The sequence below is a fragment of the Hylaeus anthracinus genome, unplaced genomic scaffold, assembly GCF_026225885.1.
Source record: "Hylaeus anthracinus isolate JK02 unplaced genomic scaffold, UHH_iyHylAnth1.0_haploid 12001, whole genome shotgun sequence".
Lineage (NCBI taxonomy): Eukaryota > Metazoa > Arthropoda > Insecta > Hymenoptera > Colletidae > Hylaeus > Hylaeus anthracinus.
The window spans coordinates 2,524,310-2,547,230 of NW_026534348.1; the positions used below are offsets into that span (position 1 = coordinate 2,524,310).

Sequence of the window (22,921 nt, forward strand, 5' to 3'; positions counted from 1 at the left end):
ACCTTCAAGCACGGTGCAGGAAGTGTAATAGCAGGTGTTTCTCCATTGAGAGTACAACTAGTTTTTACTACAGACATTTTGGATAAAAATTAATATTTGGACATTTTAAAAAATAATTTATTGAAAAGTGCTAACAATACGGGGATTCAAAAATACTTTCAAATTTTATAAGGACAACGACATTGTCCAAGAATATTTGTTATAGAAATGTCCCAAAGTCCTACGTCTGTATCCTACCGAAACTGAACGAATATTTTGATAATTTACGAAGATACAAACAAACTAATCCAGAAGCACCATAGCGTCCGAATATTAATATTAGAATAAAATTTAAATATAACTTGTATTCAACGCTTAGTCCTATCCTTTTGCCAACAATCTTATATTTTTCTATTACTCTTTTTCTATGATACAAATCTCTTCTTCTTGAACTGTTTACCTAAGAGAAATGTTTAAGACAGATAATTAAACAAATCCTAGTACCAGACTATTATTTTGGTTTCAAAATTGGGCATCAAATATTATTCCAAGAATGATCGCGTACAAGTGTTTTCGGTTTTTCGTGCAAGCATTTCATAAGCGAAAAACGATCCAAACATTCTTCACGAGTAGAGGAACCATTAGTAGAGGAATTCGGGGCAACACGGCTGCTGTTGTTTGAATGGTTTTTATATGTATATCGTGATAGGAAAGTTTTTCCTCCCTGTTTTTTGTGGCTAGCGTAATTGTTGACACTCGCACGGCAACAGGCTAGGGCTATATTGCTTTCTTGTTACTACCTTGAGGTCGTGTCTAAGTTGAGAATGTTACTTTCGTTGCTCTGAACGAAGAATTATTTTTAAGTCACGCATAATTATCATACCTTCAAAGCGGTGAAAGCGCCGGGGCCATTTGTCAGCGATACCATTAGCTGAACATTTGCAACTTTGTCGTCGCTCCAGGCGCAGGAAACTATTAAAAATGATTTTTCTAGAGAAGAAAGCTTGTTTGCGAAACATAGATACCGGTTTTCAGGGTAATATGGGGGCTCCAATGTTTTCTATCGAGGACATATATAATATGTATACATATATCGATGTCTATAAGTCACCAGACACTTGCTTGTCCGGCTTGGGAAATGCAAATTATGATACAGATACGATTTTCTCGTGCGATTTCAGAATAATAGTACTATAGTTTATTTCACGTTACGTTTTCAGCGAAATATGATACACCATTGCTCGTATATTGTAGTTCCCGCTACGTAAGGAATATTAGCACTCTCGCATGCTATTTTGTTTTTACCCGTAGCAGCTGTGATTGCGCATCAAACTCTATGGGAAGGTAAACAAAGCTTCAAGCACGTGACAGTTATTCATAATACAGAATTAAAAATTTTGTATCCGGGTCGTTTATTTATTTTGGAAAATTAACTTAATCAGAAAGGTACAATACTCCTATTCCTACTTATTATTTCTGTTATCGAAATCATATTCCTCTATGACGTCATTCGTGATAACATTGTACGTTCTATTCACATGCTAGGGGTATAATTATTTTCATATCCGAAAACCAACCAATTCCGTCTTTACTGCAAACAATATCATTAACATTTGAACTTTTATTCCATCTTCAATGTTTACAGAAGTAAAATCGAACAATTTATTTAACATAAATTATAACGCAAGTTAATTAATTACTATCGCGAGTAAACTTCGGTATCCACTCTTTTCCTCTCTTCATGCTGACGACGATCGTTTTGTAATTTCGCAACATGTTCTTCGTCGATCCACGAAAGAGGACCAAAGACGTCTTTTTGATAAAAAGTTGCCGCTGGGCCGTTGGTTGGTTTTGGTCGTGGGACGATATTAGGTACCTGTTCGGCTATTTCTAGCTTTTTTTCTTTGTCGCGCATAACGAATTCCGCCCTTCGTTCGACCGAGGAAAGTCGTTTCTGTCGGATCTTCGTGGTCTTGGTGAAACAAACGTTGCGTACGTGACCGTGATTGGGTTGGTGAAGGGGTGAGGAGAGAATTACATAAAAGGCGCACGAACCGAGCGAGTCGCCTATTCGCCCAACCTACGTCCTCCAGGGTCGTACACCCACGTTCATACTTCGTGCGTATCGTCTCGCGAGCTTATATGGATTATGTATGCAGGCGTTATTGTACATATACAGTGGAACGTTTAGAGGACTCTCGCGACCAGGACCGAACATCATTCTAAATAGACCAGTGCTTTGCAAACTTTTTGGAAGGCCTTCCCCCCGCATAAAAACAAAGAAATTTTCCACTCGATTTTATTGAAATTTTATTCACCGAATATAAACAAATTATTTGTGGAAAATCTGACCGAATTCTGATCTCTCCGTTTAAAACAAAACAGAAATTCTGCGTTCGATTTTATTGACATTTTATTTACCGAATATTAACAAATTATTCGCAGAAAACACTTGACTAACATAAACTAAAAATTGATGATAACTAACGATGTTTACTATACATCTATAATTCGATTTACAGAGTGTTTTTTTTTTTCACGATTTTTAAGATAACACATATCCAGATATAAAAATTGTTATAAACAAAGATTGATGTTGTGTTTACATTTGTATAGAAATTTTGTAGTACCATTTGTTGGTTAACGCTGGCATTAAACCTAAAAACGGGAGTTCCTACTTATTTATACCCAAGAAACATTCGTACCGATTCGATCATACATTTCTGTATAACTTCATATTTTAATGGTTTGTGTCGAATGATTACAGATTTTCCACAATTTTTTGTAATTCCATTAAAATTGCACGAGCTATACCAGGTTTAAAATAATTTAAAGAAAAGACAAATGAAAAGAAAAGTCATATCTTTAGAAACCAAGATTAATATTTTAAAATGTAGCTTTACATATCAGACATTTTTTGAAAGAGATTATCCCCTTTTGTTCGCACTATAAATTTTCTTTTTCTCTCACCTTGCTCTTGAATTATAAAACGCACTTTAATTTGAAAGTCACAGAAATAGATTTTTCGCGTGGTCTTATCTGTGATATTAGATAACTAGTGATAATGGTCTCGAATGAAATTTAGATTTAACGATCAGAGTCACTGAAATAGTTGTTTCACTATCGATTAGAATTTTGTACGATAAACAAAGTTCTAACAAATCGATGATTAACGGCTAATAACATTACTATCTTGAAAACGCAATTCGTGGTTGCAATACAAGTTTTTCTCACGCCGTGAACATCACTCAGGGGCATTCTTTATAGCTTTTTGTGCCAACAGAATCTTGCCTTGGGCATAATGCTATTAACCGTTTGAATAGTCGGCAATTACTCGACAGATTATTAGTGCATACTTAACTGCAATAGATTGTTCAAAAAATAAAGCGACCAAGACAAGAGCTGGCAAATAAACTTTAGCGATTAGTCCAACCAGCAGATTCGGAAATATCGCGCTATATATCAAAACTGCTACAATTTGCCAAGTCATGAACTAGTGATTAGGCCAGACAAATTTATTATCTATCTCTTTTGCGTAAATTTGAGGGCTTTAGCAAAATAGCCTCGCAATTTCTCCCTGTGATAGAACTCGATTCTAGATGGTATAATAAGAAAACTGTGGAGCTGTTTTATGAAAAATGTTGAACTATTTTCTAATATCAATTCCTCGTAAGAAAAGAAATCGAAAAGTCCTTCATCATCTTGCTATCTGAAGCTTTATTACCGAGATATGAGCAGTTAAAGTTTAATGATGCGACTCCTACTGTATATCTCAGTCAGCTGATTGCTGCTTTACTACACACACGCACACGTGCGCGCGCGCAAGAGCCACACATATCTACAATTCTACAAACCTCACCCGGGAAAAAGCTTTAACTGCTTGCACGATTCCAAAATGGAAGAGGACCTTTCGATTTGTATAACGATGCGTGGAATTGATTCTGACCAAATGTCGAAGCAATTTGTGTGTTTCATTACTATAGAGGGTAATATTTGAATGTAACCAAATGACTTGTAAAAATTTCTAGAATTATAAATAATGAAATGCGAAGGCAGATAATTAATGTCTACGCATAATCATTGTTAAGTACACTTGTAATCTGTTAACAAGGAAAAACTATCGATATAATATATATATCTTCATGTATAGATAAATGATAATATCCATCAGGTTGAGAACTTGGAAGAAGTATTGATGAAAAGCGAACGCGAACGCGATTGTAACGTACTAACTTATTTCAGTGTTTAACGAGTGTGCCTGTTAATGAAAAGATACGATATGCGGTAACAGTAGTTAAAACATGGATTAAGTGTCTATTCGCGGAGGATAGTTTTCGCGCGAATTTTCAGGTGTTACAGTTTACGTTGCAATAATAATTTGTATAAACGATTTAATTGTAAAGGTAGAGAATTAATTTTTAACTGAATCTTCCTTTGTTCCACAGATCACGAGAAGGAAGGATATGATAAACTGTGGCCGATGAAGGAGAGAGCACGAGCACGAGTACGAGCAGGGGCACGAGCAAGAGCAAGCGGCTTCGTCGAAGAGGGCGAGAAGAAGCGACGACGAGGCGGCGGGGAGCAATACCAATAAAAAGATCAACACTAGATCTGATGTTAGCGGACATTAACGGTAACTTGGCGGATCTGAGAAGCGAAGCGATGGCGTCGCAGAGGTTTTGTCTGCGCTGGAATAATCATCAAAGTAATCTACTCTCCGTTTTCGACCAACTGCTCCATGACGAGTCGTTCGTCGACGTTACGCTGGCCGTCGAGGGTCAGCTACTCAGGGCGCATAAGATGGTGCTGTCGGCGTGTAGCCCCTATTTTCAGGTAGGGACCGTTGCTGTCACGGACATGCACAAATTTTTCGCTCAGGCGTGTCCATACATGTCACGGGCGTGTGCGTTAAGGGGTTAATCGCTCATTGAACAGTCTCCAATTACTGGATAGTTTATTACTACATAATTAGCTCGAATGAATTATTGAAATGCTTAGTAGCGTGACGTTTAAGACAGGATCTGCTAAACAAGCTTGACCGACAAGTCCAACTAGAAAATCCAGCTGACAAATAGTGGTAATAGTGTTCTTTGTACCACAACAATCAATATTATCAAATCACAAACTGATTATTTGAGCACACACATCCGTTTACTATTTTGTGAGTAAGTTTGAAGATATTTCATGCGCGAGTCCTAGACAAAATGGCCCCTTTGGCCCACCCTGTGATAGGGCCCGATTCTAGGACATTATTAATAATTCATAACGTTGTATTAATTCACGTGGCGTGTATCAATAATTCATAAACGTTTCCGCCATGATGGGTCGAACTTGTAACCGACGAGATCCGTTACTTTTGCAGGCCCTTTTCGTCGGGCACCCCGACAAGCACCCGATAGTCATTCTGAAAGATGTCCCGTACGTGGACATGCGCAGCCTTCTGGATTTCATGTATCGCGGGGAGGTCAGCGTCGATCAGGACAGGCTAACCGCCTTCTTGAGAGTCGCAGAGTCCCTCAGGATAAAGGGCCTGACCGAGGTGAACGAGGACAAGTGCGACTTGCCCAGTATTACCTCGTCGTTGCTTGGCAATCAGAACACATTACCTCCGCCACCACCGAATCTACATAGAATAAACCAAATTGGGCCTCACCATCACGTCTCGCAGAAGAGGATGCACCACATGTCGAGCCATCCTCTCCTAGGTTCGGCGTTGTCCGCACCGAAGAGGAAAAGGGGCAGACCGAGGAAGCTAAGCGGATCGTCCGACACCCCGATCGGCGAGATCTCCGGCCAGGAGCTGCAGTCTTGCTCGGGCGCCGATCTCGTTCAGGGCTCGCCCGAGATGATGGAGATGAAGATGAGTATCGACTTTCAGAGCGAGGGCACCGGAAGCAACAACGGGAGAAGCGGGAACGCTGGCGGCGGTGGATCGGCGGGCAGTAACAATGTGAGCAGCAACAACGGTGGAAACTTTGGTTCCTCGGCGACCAGTTTGGCCGCGTCCTCGTTGTCGTCGAGAAAAGACGAGCCGACGGAGAACGGCACCGACACGCCCGAGTCTTTGACGCCTCGCGTGAAACGGGAACCCGAGCCTACGCCTAGCACCTCTGCCCAAGGTGAGCAGATGTGTACCTGAGAGCTGAGAGAGATTGCCCCTGTGATCGGATTCACAGGAACAGTGGAAACATTTTACTGGTTTTACAAAGCAATTTATATCCTTTAACAATGTTACTTGTACTTTGTATGAAAACTTGAACAAAGTCTTCAAATACATAGAGTCTGAAACGTTGTTGAAAATGTGACATTTACATGAATGATATATATTAGCCTTGGGAACCAACAAGTGTGTTCCCAGTCTTTCTGTGAACTGATCGGATTCATCTATCAGAGCAAATCAAATTTAATCTAATTCTTACGATTCGAAATTTGGATTCAGCGAGGAAAACTTTTGGGAAAGTCAATAATGTACTACTTTGCAAAAGTATGTACAGCATCAATCTTGAGGGTTTAAGATTCGATAAGAGTAATGATAATAAATCGAATGAACTTGTAAGAGAGATCGTACGAGGCTACATTGCAGAAAGAGATAATGTTTTATTGAAATGAGTTATTTGCAATTGCTCTTACCAAGTCTTTAGACTGCAGTAACGAGGGTGCGAGTATACGTTTGCATCATATTATGTTTTATGGTTACCAAAATCTTCGAATAAAATGACAGAACGTGGTCGAACAAACAATTCGCTTATTTATTGTCGTCAGAGATCGTAAAGTCTCTTTATAAACGTTTTCGGCTTAACATTGGTCACGGTCAGATAACAAAAAAGTTCATCAATATTAATTTTGAGCATTATAGCGTATTACAATACTTGAGTTTCTTTATTGAATATATTACAACAATTAATCGATACTTCTATCTTTTTTTCTCGAAGAAAAATTTATTTAAATTAATCAGTTGACTGGTTATTAATACTGATAAACTTTTTTTTTTCTATTTGATAACGATCGACACTAGGTCGGAAACGTCTACAAAGAAACATTGCGTTCTCTGAAGTCAATGATTAAGCGAATTGTTTGTTTTGGTCACATTCCGTTGTTTTATTTTTAGAGATTCTTTCACAATTGGTCAAGATTTCGTATCGCATAAATTAGTGGTTAATATTATTAGCGGTGTCCCGAAAGATATCGCGCAGTTCACAAATTTCAGTTTATCGGAAGGCCATATAAATCTAGGAGCGTTAGAAACCGTGTTCTTTTCTCGTGGCTAAACAATTAACTTTATAAAGTTGATATTATGGTAATATATAAATATAACTATTAAGTTGAGGTATTCTGGTCTAAATACCCCTACGAAAAAATTTAAGTGTTTTTAGAATATTACAAAATGAAAGCTTTAATATTGATGATAAATGATGAATGATCGAAGGTAATAATGAAGTAAAATTATTAAAATGCGCGATACTTTGTGGACACTCTGATAGTTTTTGAGATTTATCCCGCATTGTAGACGTCACTCAAGGGCAATCTTTATAGCAGCTATGCATAGTAAATGAGTCTCCGACGACTGTCAGTTTTAACCCTTATGTCAATAACCGGGTACGCGTGTGAGGTAAATGTTTTAATTATCGATACATTTTGTTATCAATCAAAACATTTGACCTACAGTTTAGGATAGCATCTTAGTTCTTATATTCAAATATACAGTATATGAAATATTTTTATAAATAACTTTTTACGGCTTTGCGATCGAGAAGCCAATAAAAACAATGTCTGGAAAGTTCATCGAGAAAATGTTACAGGATTTGCGCATGATACTTCATTACGGAAACAACTAATAGCCTTGCAGACTCAGCCATCTATGGTTTATCTGGAATATTAATTTATTATTAACGCGTTAACTGTCATACTAATACTTGTAAAAATGTCCAGAAGAGTAAACATTTTGTTCCCATATATTCTAAATATTTGTATTAATGCCCATTTTTGTAACCTTGCTAGATTTACAACTCTTATCCAGACTTATTTTCTTTAATATCTCAGCTTGAAAATAAATTTATTTAGTTTAGTTTCTTAGTGAAAAGTACTATCACCAATATGTTGGTGGCATGACAGTCAGCGTCTTAATAATCATTTCTTTTTGGAAAGATAAAGTAAAATTTATGCAGTGGAGGGTTAATTTCAACAATTGTGCTTTTGTAGAGAGTCGAGAGCTGTTGGTGTACGTGTAACCATTTTTTCTTTTATAACCACTGAAAACAATGTAACAAATGGTATGTCGTAAACATGTCAGGAAAAGGTGCGCGGTATACCAAATAGGTGGAGTACCCGAGTTATTGGACAATCGTGAACACTTTGGCCATTGCCATAAGGGTTGAAACGCGCCTGATCATCGACGTTCTAACCCATTCAATTTGTACTTCAGCCTCCGACGAGACGTTCGCGCGGCCGCACAGTAGACAAGGGAGCGAGGGTTTCAAGCAAGGTAAGAAATACCATCGTCAGCTTACACGATTAACAGTTTGCGGCACCTTTGATCATCGTCTGTAACGCGCGATCGAAATAACACGACATCATCGTTAATATAATACTTTCCATTTACACTTGAACGAGTTCAACGTCTCGTTGATCGACGAAGATGACACGAACGTAGTCTTTGCAAGTTCGGGAACGAAACTTGTCAAATTGTGCGCACTAACAAAAGTAAAGCCGAACATTATCGCTCGAGCACCTGTAAACTGATTTTAGAATTTAATAAGAATTCATGCTCCAAGTAAGGAGTTTCTTCACAGGTCAGTCGATTCAAGCATTTAAATCCGTTAGGATAGATTTTTATATAAACTGTATTGCGCAGAGATCAAGAAGAAGAAAAACGAACCATCTGTGTATATTATTGTTATCAACGTTTTCGTAACAAAAATTATACGAATAATAAATTTTAACTTTATCTTACCTTTGGAATGTAATATACATTTGTTATAATGTACATTTTGAAACAACAAACTCTTTCCCTATTATGTACAACGATAAACATTTTTAGTTTCTTAATGAAACTTCATATATACCAAGAAGGCTGATCTAAAAGACACAGTTGAAAACATTATAAATTAAAATGCTTGAATCGAGTAACGTATTAAATTTACGATTTCACCGCTACTGTGACTTGGCGTAAATAACTTAAAAATATATTTTTGCATGATTTCCTCCTACGAACTCGGAAAAGAACATCGAGGTAACGTTTCTTTCCTGAAAAGTGTCACTCAATTGTCGTTTGGATCATCGATTTGCCGCATTAAAATTTCACCGAGAACAGTTTTATACGATTCGTCGAGGTCGATCGACGGTAGTTACACTTAAAAAAGATTCAGTTTACAAGTCCACCTAAGTGACTTCGTTATCGACCCTTAATCACCGATATCTATCACTTGTATTATTTCATCCAGATACTGTGATCGAATTATCATCGGATCTTAACGAAAGCGATAGAGTAAACGAAAAAAAAAAAATTAAAAAAAAGAAAAAGAAAACTGCTTTACCGATGTGCTAATGAATTTAATTTTTACAGCCGTTTTTCGTCCGTTAATTTTTACCGTGTGATTCATCGTGTTACGTTTGCGCGACTGCGGACCGAGACGATTATTTACCGAAGCGCAGTATCGCGGCAATCATTTTCTTTCGGCGAGGCTAGTTTTTCACCTTAGACTCAAGTACACTAGAAACAAAATAAAAAAGAAAGCAGAATCTCGAAAATAAAATAACGTTCGGAACTCGAGTCGACGAAGTAATTTGTTGACGAGCGCGATTCGTTAAGATGTTAACTCGAGGACCGACGCTTGAGCTAGCATCCTTACATGAAATTAAGGTCAACAAATCTCGCAGAGCGGTTCAACGGTGAAAAAAAAAAAAAAACACATACATATGTAATCGTGATTTTCGTCTGGGAGCAGGTGAATAGGCTCCCAGGAGGTTCACACGTGTCCACGGGTTTCTAAAGTCGGTCTGTAAAGAACCGTTTCCCTTTTTTATCGTGCAACCCGAAACAAATCTTTCGCCAGGCGCTAGGCCGTTAACGGAATATACGTATATATATACATATCTCGGAACACGATGCGCACTTGTGTTTTACAGGGCTTTAGAAAACAAGACCCGCTTGAGTCACGCGTGTTGACTTGCGACAACTCGAACAAAAAATTTTAGAAACAAAATATTAAAAAAAAAAAAACATAACAATTATAATAATTATAAAAGAAAATATGTATACATATACATACATATATATGCGTATACATAAACATATATATATATATATATAATAGATATATATATATATATATTTATATATCTATATATAGATACGAAAGAAAGCGAGTGTACGAGAGAGAAAGGAAGCCGTCGTCTCGTTGAACCCATATCGACGTGCTCCTCTGAAACGACGAGACGTTCGAGCGGAACCAAACGTGCCAACAAACACACAAGACTTCCCTTTGAATGCTGTAGCCTCCAAAAATCTAACCTACCACCCACCGATTCTCGTTAAAAGACATATGTATTTATATATACGTATATATATACATATACATATATATACATACCCATGTGATTTATGCTCGGCCAATGCGCAGCGTCACGTTCCTTCTTCTTTTACGCTCATATTCCACCTGTTCTCTCTTATCTCTTTGCAGACGTACCATGTGCATACGTATATGCGCGTGTGTACACACATCTCTATTTTGCTCTCACTTATTATTTTATTTTATTTTATTTTATTTTATTTTTTGTTTTTTTTTCGTTGTTGAATTATGTTACTAAACCAATCGAGAAAGCTGTACAAGAAAGCAAATTTTCACACGTATTATTATACATGCTCGCACGAATGAGAAACGCTTCGCTGCCATTGGCCACTTGGTAAAAGGAGGGGGTGGAGCCAGCTTTTAGCGGTGCTTACGATTTTTTTTTTCCTCATTTTTGTTCAAACGCTGGTTAACTTCTGTTTCACGTTCGTTCGTCGCGGAAGGATACGTATAATTGTCGGGTGAAACACACGGGAGAGAAAACAAGAAAAGAAAGTTTAGAATAATAATAATAAAAAAAAGAAAAAACAACGCGCGTGATTTAGAAGACACGGTAACGCCCGAGTGACAGACCGCGCGGTGAAACGAATAGATTTTTAACGAAACAAACAAACAAACAAACTAAAAATGAAAAACGAAGCGTGCGTATAGAGTCAACGAACAACGAACGTCGTCGGCAGGTTATCGCTTCCGCCTTCTCTTGCGTTCTTCTCGTTGCCTAGTTTTCGAATTCACGACGAAGAAAAAACTGAATCAATGCCGGAACATAAAACTATTCCATACACATGAAACGGAAGGACAGAAATGATAGAGAAACGAAAGGAAACGAAAAACAAAAAAAAAAAACGACAGGACAGAAAGAGGGACAAACGCTGAGAAACGAGAGCGAGAGACCGAGAGGGAAAGACAGAAAGATCGAGAGTGAGACGGATTTTTTGAAAACGTAAAAATTGCAAAAAAAATGAAATAAATAAATAAAAAAAAAAAAAGAAGATGAAAGTCGAATACGATACCGAGAGTGTGACGTACGGTTTTTGTTTTTGTTTTGCTGTTACATATACGTTCTTTGAGAAACTAAATGATCGATTCGAGAGAGAAAAAAAAAAAAGAAAAAGAAAAGCAGATAATCGAGAAAAACGTTTTAACTGACGTACGCACGCACGCGCGCGCGTGACAGAGTGCTTCGAGAAGATGTCGAAGATGATCGAGTTCGGTAGTGACCGTGAAACGTGTTGCTTTGTTCTCTTTGCGCAGGTGAGTTGAGATTATCTGAATCACCATTCGATCTCTGAGAGATTACCTTTGCGCGGGGGAAGCGAGGGAACTAGGGGAGGCCAGCCGCTCAAAACGAAACCGTTTCGAAATGCCAGAATATAATATACATATATATATATATATATATATATACATATATGAGAAAGTCGATAAAAAAGAATCTGATGTACAGAAGCCAAAAGCGGAATTAAATGTAAACTGTAATTACACCGAAGAAGAGAAAACGTTACTTCTTCTCGAGCGTCCTCGATCTCGATGGATCGTCTATCCCGTAGTAAACATATATATATGGATACGATTTAGACTGACAGGACGCACGGACGATTAATAATGGGGGTTTTTTTGTTTTTTTTTTTTTTTTTTTTTGTCAGGTGTGTACATGGATTTTTCACTTCTAACGTTCGCATATACGTGCATTCTGCACGCCTATGTGTGCGTGCGTTCGTCTTTTGCCTGAGTGTTGCTGTGTACGTGTGGATGTATCTTATGTAATGTCTCGCTTTTTGATCGAAAACGCGTTAGGGATACGCGATCAACTGATCCGGAATCACCCCGACCAGAGATCGGCTAAATTTTCATATGCGTGCAAGTTTCGAATAACGATTAACCCACTATAACTTCTTGTGACTTTGAAATTACATAACCAAATAGCCTTAGTTTTAAAGTATAATTTCGTATCTGTATCACCCTGTACCATTGTAGCTTTAAAACAATAGCGTGGCCAGCAGTCTATTAAAATTTATCACACCGAGATGAATACAGCTTAAAAATGCGATTCTCATTAAAACGACTAAATATGATTTATGAATATCTTACATATTCTTTTCTCGTATCCCAAATATATCTTGGATCGCAATCTTTATTTGCCGTATTTTATTAGTGATAATTTCGCGATTAATTAATTAAAATCTTTAGATTCATTATTTATTCAATAAAAGTTACAGTTCGTTTATGTCGAACGAATAAAAGCGTGTACCAACAACTCGATCGAATATCGGATACGCAGTACGATTTTTCGTTCCTAAATTCAAAATTCTGTCCATCTCTGTCTCTAACCATTATTATTTATGTTTCTTCAGGCCGAGTAACTGCCGACCCGGGCGGCCTCCGGTTACGAAAGAAAATTCCGCTGACCGAACTTCAGAACGGTACCGCACGCGTATAGGTGTGGCAGCTACTAATGCAAACTAAACACTTTTATATTTTTCATTGTACTTTAGCGAGTATATTATCGATAGATTGCTGACATTTTCCCTGTGAAAATAAATCCAAACATAACATATATTCAGGCTATTTTTAATTATACATAGTTGAGTGCTTTTTTTTTTTTTTTTAGAAATGATTTACGCTAATTGTAATTAAAAATAGTACGAATGGGACCCAATTTAGATCAATTTTCATCGGGATATGTCGAATCGATTAATATGACTACTCTCATAACGATACAATAAAAAATGTAACGAAATTTTAATTCGCAGTAGTATCAACATACGCTGTTGTTAAATTTTGCTCATTCTAGTTGTATTCTATTCACCATTCTCTACGGGCGATTTGTTCGAGTTCGAGCAAATTCGAAAATAAATTCACTATCGACTTTCTGTTTACGATGACTGACGGTTTCAATTTTATATCAAGAAGCGAGGCATTGCTGTATCCTACAATAATCTAAACTGTCTTCTATTATAAAGTGTTTTCATCCCCTTTGTGCTCACATATTGAAACATCGAATAATTTCTGTTTTTTAATTCACATCAGTCTTTTTTATCGCAAATGAAATTACAAAAATACGATAGTTTTAATCCAGTCTCATCGTTGTATCGAAAAATTGCAACGAAGATGATTTCAAATAGTGATTGTTACAAGTACCTTATGGATTATGGATTAAGCCGTCAAAAGAAAACACGCACGATAGATAACGATAGTAGCTATATAAAGTAGACATTTCGATAATTATGTTTATTTTCAAATATTTATTTAGATTCAGTGTACAGAAAAAAAAAATAAGGAAAGATTGACAGTAAAATAGTTCGAAAGCCTGATGGAAATTTGTTTAAAGTATCATTGTTTTTAAACTTCGAGAATTTGCTGTGACACAGTTGTTGATCAATTCAAGACAATTCAAGTTACTTATACTATCCTCTTCTGTACGTGGTATGACTGAACGTGATATATGTTCGTATGACGTAGTTGATCGTAAAGTTAATCATTAATTATTTTGAACTTTTGGAAACTTCATCGTCAATTGAACTAATCGTTCTCCTCGGTGACATCGAATCGTATGTTTCTTTTTTACGCGTTTAAACAATTAACTGTTCGCAAATGTACCCATTTCTACAGATTTACTTTGCCATTCGAACAAATATAATTACATTTTTAAGTTAAGTTTTTTTTATTCGTCCATTAAAGTTATTTAAATAAAGAGAAAAAGGAGAAAGTTAAAATGCTGTAACATTGCGAGCGTGGTTGAAGAAACGGAAATGGGCAAAATTCTTATCTAGATAAAAAAAAAAAAAAAAAAAAAACGAAATAGGTTGATTTTCATTCGTCATCCATTGTTATAATAAAATTTTGGCCCATCTCTGTGGTGAAAGCGTGCGTGAGAAGTCGTGGGAAAGGGTAAATCAGGAAGAAAGAAAGAAAGAAAGAAAGATAGAACGCGTGTGAGAGTGTGTGTATGCCTGGTGCATATTCCATTTGGAAGAAAGAGAGACTCCGTTTGAGTCGCTGAAATGCTCTTGGTGGGTATGGGCGATAGGACCGTAAAACAGTCCTCATCGCAGCCATACGGGATCGAGGCAAAGCCGCGATCAACGACGGAGCAAGGCAGGGAACGCGTGCGTGAGAGCGAAAGAATCTGAAGAGGGAATGACAAGGAACACCAGGGACGGGGGACACGGAAAACCGAGTGTGCGGCATAAAACACTTCACATGGGACAGAGTTGACGGACAGCCGGTTCGAATACGGTGACTCTTTTTTGCTGGCTCTACCCTTCCTCTTGCTTCCCCCCCACAAATATAGAAATACGTTATTTATATATTATCAGTACAATATTATACACAAATTTATACATTACTGTTTATTATACATAATGTACACTGCGCGACAACCGTACGGGCTCGACCGGAATTCTATTATGGATATCACGAAGCGTGAGAGTTGTTTTCAGTAAATAAACAATCGTCCGAGAACAAATAAATACTCATAGGCTGTATACGATTTAACGAGACTTATTGTTCTGGGTGTCACAGAAAATATTGCGTATTTTAGTCACTTTGTTTGCCGGTTGTTTTTAAAGTCTGTTCTAATCAAGCGTCTAACATTTCGATTCTCCAGGTCGAATGATCATTGAATTATAAACAATAATATACAATAAACAGGAATATTTATTGTACAGTGGTGTCTCATAAAGTTTTCGAGATTAAAGATCGTCAATTATCAATACGCGATGCATAGAGAATTCTGTTTCTCCAAGTGTCAACCGCTCGCGATGACGAAACAAACTGAAGATGAAATATTTTATCAATATCCGAGACAATACCACTTCGAGTGTTTCTCAAAGTATAGTCTTTAAAATGATCCTTCTTAATCATTTTTCAAAAGTATAAAAAGAGGTGTATCGATGATGACGACAGATTAGTGGAAACTCTTTAAAGATAATATATGGTCAGTTGTATGTCTGTAAGAACACACTTGTTGTGTTACTTCTATACAAGTGTCAACGTTTTTAGAAAAGCAGAACTGATAACATAGCGTATAATTTAATAAAATGTACATTATCTTCAAAGAGTCTCCACTTGAGTATCATCGTCATCGATATATTCTTGTAATCTTCTTCAGGTGGTTCCTGGAACCTTGAAGCACATTTGTATTTGTGTCGTTGCAGAAGAATTAAGAAACGTCTTCTGGTTATGCTTTTTCTCGTTTATAAGCATAGAGCACCTTGAAAGAACGTTGAAAGCGTTAGAGAAACAAAACTGATGACACAATGTATCACATTATTTAATATTTCAAAAAAATATGTTGACATTACGTTACCTCGTGTTATCCGTTTTGTTTGATAAAAATGTAGGCGTTAACATTACTCGAGGCACCCTGTATCCTCAAGCTAGAAAACATAATTTTCAAAGCAATCCTCTCTCTGTGTATATACATACTACATATAATGCACAAGTACACGATGCATCGACCTGGGAAGATTCTTAAAAAAATGTTAACAATGACGCTAACCAAATGGAGACTCTTCAAATATAAAGTACATTCGTTAACACGATACATTCCCTTATTGGTTCCTCTTAAAATAGCCCATACAAAATTCTTTCGTCAACGTCAGCATGGAAACTGGAAACTAAACAGTTTGGAAACTGTGGAACAGCTAGAATTGTTTGTACATTTTACCAACTTCGTTTCATTTTTTTTCCTTGCATATTATACGTGCTGAGATTGAAAGCAACCTAGTACCGTAGACTGTACGATATCCATAATAAAATTGGGACGAATCCGAGCAGTAATCGCGCGACGTGTCTATACTTAAGTACTTATGCTATTACTAGTACTTATTACGGAATGAGGTGGACGTCGAGAACTGTTTAAAGAAGAGAGCTTTCTTCGTTTCAGACTCGGAGGAGACGACGAGTGGCGGTGGCTCCCAGTCACCGACTCACATTCGCATCAACTTCGAGCGATGCTTTCGCAAGGAATACAGCGCGTCGTCTCTGCAAGGGAAAACATCATCTTCGTCGGCGGGCGCAGCGGCAGCCGCGTCCATGGACGACTCGCAGCAATACTCCGACTCCGAGTCGGAGCAGAAGGTGTCGAAAGACAATCTGAGCAGTGCCATATTTAATCTGGTCACCGGTGAATCGGAGATCAGTCAGAGCGACTTCGAAGGATCGTTCAAGGTCGAGAACGAGAGAACGGAGGGTTCGGTGCGGGACTACTGCGTGAAAGAGGGCGACGTGTATCGGTGCACCGTATGCCATCGTACCTACACACACATCAGTAATTTCTGCCGGCACTACGTCACCTCACACAAGCCTAACGTCAAGTACTATCCTTGTCCGGTTTGTTTCAAGGAATTCACGCGAAAAGACAACATGGTCGCCCACGTGAAGATCATACATAGCCTTAAGCCGCATATGAGTCTTAGCAGCAGTGGCAGCAGTAGTATGGGCCAACAGCGGTAGACCGCTGCCAGCGCGTCTTCTCTTCTCAGGCCACGTTCTTCGCCTCTTACCCATTCTGTCTCTTGAACGAAACATTAAGAAAAAAGGAAAAAAAAAAGGACAAAAAAAAACAACAACTATGAACGAATATTACCCTTTACACCTAAGTCGCGGGTGTGCGAACTGGCCAAATGATCGCGTCGTACAATTGTCGACAATTGTTGAACAAATCGTTGATCGATTTCTCTCTGGCAAGAGGCGAGAAACGTTGCGCATGAAAGAGGCAAAACATTACGAGAAGCTCAAACGAGACGTGAGCGTACGTGTCGGTAGCTTTCCGGGTATACCCATGGCTGTAAAAGGATAATCGAAATGTTTCGAACGAACGAAGAGAGAACAAGTAGCTCTTGGGTAGGTCAGATGATGAAATAGGAGTCGATTTTGGCAATTAACCGTCGCGCGTCGGTGTGGATCAGGAATGGGCCATTGGGCAATTAAGCGTTTCGCCGTGCCGGTTGTAAACTCTGAATGTCGTTGATGCATAGCTAGTTGTACAGGGTGAACCACGTAACTTATTAGTCCCTACTATTTTTGTTAATGGGACCTATCAGTACTTTTGTACCGTGAGTCACATGGCTCAGGAGGTTCTTTCCAACGTTCGATATAAATATAAATTATATGATATTAAATATAGATGAAACCAAAGTGTTTAAGCTTAAACTAATAATACGTGTTGAATAACATATCACTTAACAATATTATTTTACAAATTAGTTGCTAAGTTGTTTTAAAAATTAACATGCATTTAAATTAGAAAGAACGTCAACAATTTTATTAATTTGTACGGAAAGCTCATATGTGTTGATCGAGTTCTCTTCATTAACATCTTTAGTTTTACTTTTCTGTATCACTTTGAAGGACCTCCAGAATCATTTCGTTCACATTGTCAACAGTTTTCAACGCGTTCATTATATTCTGATAACACAAATTCATTGGGTATAAATTTGGCGACCTTCAAATGACGTAGTGAATTCTGAATGTTCAGAAATGTCATCCACGATACAAAAATACGTCGATTGATCCTCTAACGCTTAAAGTAATCAGCGAGTCGTGTGATTCACCCGGTATATATTCCTTCGCTTATTCAACAAACGTCTGTCAGATAACAAACGCGTAACAAGAAATTACATACATTAACGTTATTCCGGTGACCAGGGGGAACTCAATCGCGGCCACGTGCCGATTGCAGCTCAAAACAGTTTCTCCTGTTTCGCTGAATGGTCCTTAGCATCGGTAAGGAAGCGTCAATTTTTTAAATGAACGTCGTACGTACATGATATTACAAGTAGCAGCTATACTAGTAAAGTAAAATATAAATTAAACGTAGTACCTCTTATTATTCCGATCAGTGGTCTCTTTTCTTTTTTACGTAGTCAATTAATAAACAATAGCGCGTTCTCGTGTCCGCCGCTCGTTTTCTCTTTCTTCGTTCGAAAGTCCGCAGTTTCGAAACGATACTGGCGCCAAGGGGACATATCACGGAATAGACATTCGCGTATCCAAAAATTTCGAACATTTGAAGACACGAGGAACTAGGGTTCATCTGAAACGTAGAATCAATTTTCATTGAACCTACGATACGACGATACACTTGAAGAGAATGCTAATTTCTGAGATCATCTTCTCTTTGTATTTATAAATCTGTATACAAATATGCATCGAGAAAAGAAGAAACTAAAAGCAATAAGTTTTTCCATAATTATTTGTTTGTAGATTTCGTGGATACTAGAATATACAGATATCACTTTTATAAAAATCAACGTTCGTTTAAAGGGGCGATTACATCTCATCGAACTTAATATTACTCAATTGTAAAATGCATTAATTCACATTTTTTGTTCTTGATTCTAAAGTTGATTTTAAATTAAATTAGTAATTTTAGTAATCATAATCTAGTATTGCGACACCCACGAAAAATGATTTTGCGTTGCAGACAAACAGATCGTTCCCAAATGTTCCGAATGTTTGGATTAGCGAAGGTCTATTGCGCGCCTGTATGGCGAGCTGTAAGCTCCCATTCTCGAGGAACGATTTACGCGCGTAACACACAACGGGCATTAAGTTACAAAAAACGAAACGAGCTTTACCGTGTGCCTTCCCGTTCGGGGAAGTCGCGGATATATACAAACAAACAAACAAACAAACAAACAAACAAAAAAGAAAAATGAAGATTAAAGAGGCAAAATATGTGCATACAAAGAGTTTATATATGATTGAACCGGTGTTCTCGTTTAATCGTCTCAACGTAGTTCTGCGACGTACGGGGATCAGTTTATTAAATAGAATTTAATGTAATCGCAGAAGAAACGTGAGTCCAAATCAACAAAGAATACATTTACTATTCTGTGACTGTTATATTACGGAGAGAATCAAACGTGTCGCATGTGGGCATTCATGATGCATACGTTATTAAACGAATAAAAGAAGGAAATGGAAAACAATGCAGTGCATGCACACACATACACACACATTCACACACAATATACACACGATATAAGTAAGGGAACCACGTAGACTGAGTAAATGCAATATATATGTACGATGACCGTTCGCCATGTTGTTGAGCCGTTGAGCTGTTGTCAAGCTGTTGAGCCTGATTCGAAGTTATATAGTAGCGTAATAGGGAGCCAAGGTAGAAATGGAGTCCGCGGTTAGGGGCGGGGGAGGAAGGAATAGGAGGGTTAATGGGAAAATTAACGGAACGGGACATGCAATTCTTGAAAGACTGCAGAGGGACGGTTTTAACGACACCAAATACAAGATAGTACTGACATTGGATAGACTGAAGGCACTTTAGTAGTAACTTAACGCCGTATCGTACTGTACCGTACTCGATTGAACAAAAGCGTGCCACGCTTGCTCGGTAAAGCTAGATGTAGTTTTACTGCGTGTATACTATATTTATATATATATTATACATACTGTTAATTTTTATCGTTACCCACGAAAAATCATTATCGAACGGTGGGTATAAATCAGGCATTATTCCGGGAGGAAAATACAATTTTTGGGAGTCAATATTAAATTTGGTACGCGAACTCGTAACCAGTACTAATCGATACATCATAGCTTTCTATGTGTTCTTGTCAGTGATGGACAAAATTCTGTTATCGAATAATAGATAAATGGAAACACCGTGTTATGGTTTATTCGCAATGTTTATTCGTGCAAGTTATTCGCACAAGCTCTTTATAAAAGGTTATCTATCTCCTTTATTTGTTCGATATTGAGATATAATTTTAGTTAACAATTTAGTATCTAATTTTTATTAAATTACTACCGAATACAACATTTATTTATCTTTCTATTCGTTATTAAGAATTCATATCTATCGAAGATAAAAGCAATACGATAAATAATTTTACCGTATACTTCAAGTTCTGGTTCTTATCCAATCATTAATGGATAAAAGGCTATTTATCTCGTTTTAATTCGTTATTCGTAATCTGTATCTAGATGAGAATTTTGCCCATCTCTGGTTTTGTTTTGTAAATAGTAAGTGCTGAATAGCGTAAGACAAGGATGTGCATATCCAGGGTCGTAGAAATTGTTATTGTTAAAAGTTTATCCTTGTCTTGCTTGTCGCAGATTTCTGCTTGAATCTGGTACAAAGAAATTCGTTCTCTAAAGCGACGCGAGAGAAGCAAGAAATGTCTAGTGAATCAATAACTGTTCAAAAGGGATACGGCTACAGTGATGGTATATAGGCTTAGTCGTGAGAGACAGCACTAAAATACGATCGTAGCTTACTATATTTTGCACTTTTCACTTTGTCGAATCCTCTCTAGTCGAAACACGTTCGTTCATAGACCGTTCGTTAGATTATGAACGGCTTGCATGAATCGCGAGAGGAAGCGAGACGATTTATATACAAATTTTTTCATTAGTTGGGCATAGACATTAGACGACTAGAGGCTATATAATAATAATTATAAATATTATTATTGCTATTATTAATTAATTATTATCGTAACGGAGACCTTCGTTGTTATTTTAATACGTGGGATTAAATAAAAAATAAGAGAGAGAGAGAGAGAACGAGAGCGAGTGAGAGCGAGTGAGAGCGAGAGCGAGTGAGAGCGAGAGAGAGAAAGAGAGAGATAGGACGCGACCACGATTTGTACGGTCCTGTCCAATCGCCCACGATTTGACCAGTGTTGTTCGTTCGTTATTCAAGAGATATCTAGCGTTGCAAAGATAAAAAATTTTAGTTGTAAGGGAGTAGGAGCCGTCGAGAAATCGCGTGTCTCCGAACGCAATTACGCGTACTTTTAGGCAGATAGAGGGGTATATTCAATTAGTTAGGCAGGCAGCAAAGATAGAAGAGTAGGTGAAACAAAATAATAAAAAATAAACCAGATAGGATGAGGGAGGATACTAAAGTTATAAGGATCTTTTTTTTAGGTGTTTCTGATCGTGGTGGACCGTGCCGCTGACTCGCTGATCAATATATTACTCTCAGGTCAATTATTTTCAAAATTAAGAACCTTCATGGACCAAAGAGGTGTTGTCCGGCCCGTTCGACGGGCGGATTATTTTCGGTGGGGCGAAACAGATGTTTTCTAAGCGAAATAAAAATAAATGGAAATTAGAGAGGTGGTAGTCACAGACCGGTCTTGGTGAAATCGTTGTGTTCAAGATGATGGGTTAAAGCAAAAGCCCGTCCAAAGTGGAAACATGATGAGTAAGAGAGGGTGTAAACTGAATATAGTTGATATATAAATATAAAAAAAAAAAAGTGCAAAGAGGCAGCGGCTAAACAGCTTATGTATCGATTTAAAGTAAAGATGAAACAAAATAATAATTAAAGTAAATACACTCACGTTTGATAATCACTGAGAGGCTAAGACTAACTCAATTTTAAATGGCAGGCAAGAAGGAAAGATTTCTAGAGGAAAGTAAACGCGTGTTGATATCGAATGGAAAGTACAGCAGAAATATAGAGCTCTCGGATCGCCTAAAGAGAAAAAAGAATATAAACAAACAAACAAACAAACAGAAAACCATGAATTTGCCAATTTGAAAAAGATATCCCGTTGAATTCTTTCGATACTTGGTTCGTGATCAGTTTTTATCATAGGCCAGAGACAGATAGTTTCCAACGTCCTGTTTCTGATCAGAGGCCTTCCGTAGTAGCTCGTTTGGGGAAATCCAATTTTATTCGTCCGTTAAAAGAAAAAATAATAAAAGAAAACGAGTGTTAGTTTACCCTAGTCGACTTTTACGTGAGAAATCGCTCGAGAGATAAGAAACTCTTGTTTCCGATATTTGTTGACAGCATGTTTGCCTTTTTTAAATTTTATTAATTGCATAATATATATATATATATACAAATATATACAGAGTGTTCCGTAACTGATGGTACAAGCGAAAAGAGGGCGATTCTACATGAAAAGAGAAGTCGAAAGTATAGAATAACAATTTTTCATGCGAGGCTTTATCGACCTTAGATTTTTGCCGAGTACGGGTGTACTTGATCATGTTCCGTTATAACGGATCTCATTGAGGATCATTGTCTCGATTGAAGTTATGTTGATAAACACTTCTAATCGCCTGGAAATGTTCTCTTACCTATTATCTTACTCTTATTGTCTAAAACAATCGAATACTGGAATGGGCAACATTTTCAGCAATTTCTGTAGTAATAAACTTTATGACTATTTCGACATTCTATTTCATTACATGTTCCTAATTTTCCGTTACGATAAAAACAAACTTAGACTGCGATAATAACCATCGAGACATGATCAAGTGCAACCGTACCCGGCGAAACTTCAAAGTTGAGTTTCTCGAAAACGAAACCTCACATGAAAAATGTTTATTCTATATTTTCTACTTCATTTTTCATGTACAATCATTCCCTTTTCGCTTATACC

At 37.5% G+C, this 22,921-nt stretch overlaps 1 protein-coding gene across 10 annotated transcripts in view; it reads left to right on the plus strand.

The window, feature by feature from the left end:
* The window catches only part of LOC128890871 (protein tramtrack, alpha isoform), a 90,901-nt gene that overhangs the window by 43,197 nt on the left and 24,783 nt on the right, over positions 1 to 22,921 (plus strand). For 9 of the 10 annotated variants that reach the window (XR_008460698.1, XM_054149830.1, XM_054149828.1 and 6 more), the window contains exons 2-4: positions 4,425 to 4,812; positions 5,342 to 6,098; positions 8,402 to 8,461. Coding sequence is in view for 9 of the 10 variants with exons in the window: in XM_054149830.1 (XP_054005805.1) it covers positions 4,594 to 4,812; positions 5,342 to 6,098; positions 8,402 to 8,461 (1,036 nt within the window). In the remaining variant the exon portion in view is untranslated. Of the gene's footprint in view, positions 1 to 4,424; positions 4,813 to 5,341; positions 6,099 to 8,401; positions 8,462 to 16,437; positions 22,211 to 22,921 lie in introns of those variants that run through there. The other variant, XM_054149833.1, reaches the window with a different exon arrangement.